General features: G+C 34.9%; 1 protein-coding gene across 1 annotated transcript; it reads right to left on the bottom strand.

Annotated features, from left to right (window-relative positions):
* Positions 1-233: 233 nt before the first annotated feature.
* LOC105162916 (1-aminocyclopropane-1-carboxylate oxidase 5-like) lies at positions 234-1,797 on the bottom strand. The gene is made up of 3 exons (XM_020693975.2): positions 1,591-1,797; positions 1,284-1,516; positions 234-1,054 (listed from the first exon to the last, which is right to left on the bottom strand). Exons 1-3 carry the CDS (start codon positions 1,690-1,692, stop codon positions 448-450), a joined length of 942 nt encoding a protein of 313 aa, XP_020549634.1. The 5' UTR covers positions 1,693-1,797; the 3' UTR covers positions 234-447.
* Between the last annotated feature and the right edge of the window lie 2,507 nt (positions 1,798-4,304).

Genomic DNA, 4,304 nt, shown 5'->3' with positions numbered 1-4,304 from the left:
AATAACATAAATAACTTTATGTGTATGACATATTAATGTTCGAAGAGAAAATATTAATACTCAATAATTAGTTAGCTATAAGAATTTTTCGAATTGGTTGATATAAATATAAATAGATCTTTTAGAAGCTAATTAATAATAATTTTAATTTACTTTTTTCTTAAAACAATTAATGAATTCTACGAATTATGTCATTCAAGAAAATATAGCAATAATTCAAATTACATCCAAGAAAAAAAAAAGATTAGGCACTTTATTTATTTCGATATCATTCATAGACGTACAACCGAAGAAGCATACGCTCAAATAAAGCATTTTGCTACAAGGACAAACCCAAACACATCTCATAACACAAACACACACAAGTGCGCACACACACACATTGCATCATTTCTCAACACACATGCCTAAAGTCTCATGCAACATCCCATCAATTGTTTTAGACTCTTACACAGCTTTTACAGCTTGGAACCTTGGTTCTTTAGGTTGGAATTTTTGTTTAAGATAAACGGACATGTAGTCCCCAAATACAAACTTTGGATACTTGGCAGCGTCGCTCGTCTTGTTGTCCACTTTGGGACCGAGCAGTTGTGGAGCAGGTGCTATGGTTGCCTTGAGTGATGGATTGTAGAATGAAGCAATTGACCTTCTTTGTCCATCCGTTTGGGGCACAACCCGATGTAAAATACTCTTGTACCTCCCATTGCTCAAAACTTCAATCTGATCACCTGTATTAATGACTATAGAATTTTTCAAAGGTTGCACATCAGTCCAAACCCCATCTTTCAACATTTGAAGGCCTTTCACCTCATCATCTTGGAAGAGCAAGACGACGCCCCCAGCATCAGTGTGGGCTCGGAGAGCATTTACTTTCTCTGGGTGGGGGCACGGTGGATAGTGGCTCACCTTGGTGCCAAAAAATGCAGTATTGTTTACTCCACCATCAAAAGCATTCTTGATGTAGCCTTTTGGCAAGCCTAAATTCTCATCCATTATTTCCATGACTTTATGTCCTAATTTCTTCAGCTCAGTTCTGTATTCCTTCATGGTTTCTCTATTGTAAGAAACATAATTAGTTAAACAATTAGCAAAAAATTTCATTTGATGAATGCATGGACTTGTTCCTACTCTGAAAACATTCAGTTTATTGTTTGCATATGTTATCTTGGTTCCATATATTTTCATATCAACCAAAACTAAGTTATTCAAAATTATTCATATGTAAACAAAAACTATTATTAAAGTAATCTCATGGAGCATAATTAAAATAAAGTTGTGCTTACATGAAACCAGGGGTTTTTGATGGCCACTCAGCATCATTCTCATCCGAGAGCAGAAAAACATCCTCCCAATCCACATTCTCTATTTTCTCATCACTATTCTTTCCTAGCAGTTCATTTAGCAACTGGACTGGTTTTGAGTTCTTGAAACCTGCCTCCCTTTCTAGCTTATAGCATTCAGTGGCCACCTTCTTCACCCTGTCCAGGAGGTCCTCAGAGATCCCGTGATTGATTAACTGTGAAAATCAAGAAACAATTTAGTCAGCATACCATATAGTAAAATAGCAAGCTACTATTGTCATTTGAGTACCTGAAAGAATCCCCACTCTTGACAATAATGATCAATTAGAGCCAGAGTATCGGCTCTCTCCTTTCCATCAACCTTTGAAAAATCAACAACTGGAATCCCCATTATTTATAATTCAAAGAAAATTACTAACTTAAGTACACAATTAAGGACTTTCTCTTATTGCCAGTGTACTGATGTGGTGCTCAATAGCAAATCTCTGGACCTATTTATATATGAGCGATTTCGAATTACAAATGTTTTTATTTGTTTCTTCCTCAAAATTATGAAAATTTTAATCCTTAAATACGGATATGGAAAGTGACACCAAACGTTAATTAAGCTAATGCATCTTATCATCATTAAACCAATTGTTTAATCCATACTAATTACGCATTTTAAAGGATTCTTATTGGGTTCATATTCATGCATCATGTCTTAAATAATGATTCAATTCCCATCCAACAGAATTTCGTAATGCTGACACAGATGATGTATACATACTCTCAATGAGAATTAAAGACAAACATGTCCAGAGTGGCTGAACATAGATTTGATATTATGCTCTTCTTCTTTCTCTTTTTGGATTGTCTTTGCACTAAAATAAAATTGCTTTAGTTTGGACCAATGGATTTGATTCTTACACCCAATTTTATGTTTTATTTAGAAAAAGAATGGTCCCAATTTATTGGACCGTACAATCAATCATAGAAGGGAAGAAAGATCATTTCGGTCCTTTAAGTTTTTATGCGATTAATTTTAGTTCTTTAAGTATACGCATTTTCAATTTAATCCTATAACTTTTAAAATGGCTTAAATCGGGACCACAGATGGATGTTTGGACATTTTTACCCTTGAGCAGATTTTAAAGTGCTATTTTAGTCCATTTACGTTAAAATTTTAATTTTCACACATGCTCACCTACAATGGTATCAAAGCCTAGATTTATTTAAAAAATATATGATTATATTATATTTTAATATTATTTATCCACTAATGGAGGAGACTCTTTGAGAGAAAATGGAACCGAACGAAAGTTCGAGTTACTCTGAAAACAGGGAATATTTCCAAATTTTGGAAATACAAAGAAGAGAATTTCTCATGGAAATTCTTGACAAGTGTTACCACGGTCCCAAGAGGATTGATCCAAGACTTCTCATGCCAGAAGATGAACAAGAATGGCTAAGAAATTTTAAAGTTCGACAAATACTATAAGGGAACGCAGTGAGGTGTTTACTCTCCACTGAACACCATGGTAGAATCCCAGCCAGGAGAAACGGAACGGGTAAATTCCTACATAATTTCAGTTCTAAAAATTATGATTAAAGGAACTAACTGAAAAGAACTTGGACGGGGTACATCAAAGATCTCCCAAGATTTGAGGGAGATACAAAAGACAGTTCAAAACTATGGACATAGGTTAATTCACATACTTATGAAAATATAATCTTTGAACGAGAAGGTGGACGAAGTTTTTAAGATCCTTACCGATCTAAAGAAGAACCTTACAGATCTGAAGGCAGAAACTGCAGATCTAAAGAAGAACCAAAGAGAGAACCCTGAGACATCAAAATCCACAAAAGAGCGAATTAGGGGCGCCCTTGGAACAATACCTCTTCTACACCAGAAGGGGAAGGCCACAGAGATTTCAAAGCCAAAGTCCAAAGAAGATCTGATTATTGCATCTATCAGATCTATAAAATAATGGAGGTAAAGAGAGAAGATCTATCATATCTACAAGAATTGGCGGAATCCTTCTCCCAACTCGGGATTGTGTAATTAGTCAATATCCAAATAAATGAAATCACTCCAGCACTACCACCACCGGAGGGAAGAAAATGTTCTAATGATCCTCCACAGGATCAACCGATGAGATAAAGTGCGGATTTTCACACTAATGTCACTCCAACATGTGTGGGAACCAGGCTAAAGGAAAATCCAAAGAGAGTGCCTGAAAATACACCTTGGGCAAGGACCATGCTCCAGCCCTTACATCCATATGGCGCTATACTGAACCTGGATATTATCAATTTTCGAAATACCGAGAAATTGATAGACGAATGAGTTGTAGACATCAAGATAGCAGCAACTACCCAAGAGCTCGACAAGGAAAACTTCATAAAGTTTGTGGAATTGAGCATGGAGGGATTTGTGAAGATCGGAAGGGATAATACCCCAAAAGATACCAAAGCCAGCACCCTTGCCATTAAATATATCTTATTTTTTATATTTTAAAAAAGATAAAAATATCTCTTGAAAAGAGTCCCAAAAATATTAAATACGTGCACCATTAGTTAATTTCTTGCATATTTAATTTTTGTAGAATACAATTTATATAATAGATTGGAAAAAAGAATGAAATACTGACATAAATCTTATTTTATACAAAATCTATTTTACATATAATGAAAAATAAAAAATTTCGTGCCACGCACCACACACGTGTATTTTACTAGTGTCAAGAAACAAGAAACTCAGAGCTTTTATTCAAAAAAATAATATTTCATTATTATTTATGTCTTCTAAGCCTAATACTACAGTGGACTACATGTTTCTTGCAATTATGTATTCCTAATCCTAATACTCCTCGGACGGAGGAGACTGCAATTCAAATAGGACAACTCCAGCAGAGTCAGAATCTGAGTCAACATGAAATTCTCCTCTCCGCTGGTGTCCATATATGTATCTATATATATATACACCAATACCATCTACAGACAGAAAACATATCTATCCTT

Source organism: Sesamum indicum, linkage group LG5, assembly GCF_026168435.1.
Source record: "Sesamum indicum cultivar Baizhima isolate 11 linkage group LG5, ASM2616843v1, whole genome shotgun sequence".
NCBI classification, from domain to species: domain Eukaryota; kingdom Viridiplantae; phylum Streptophyta; class Magnoliopsida; order Lamiales; family Pedaliaceae; genus Sesamum; species Sesamum indicum.
Note: the sequence above shows the minus strand (reverse complement) of the source record. Positions and strands in the feature narration are given on the sequence as shown.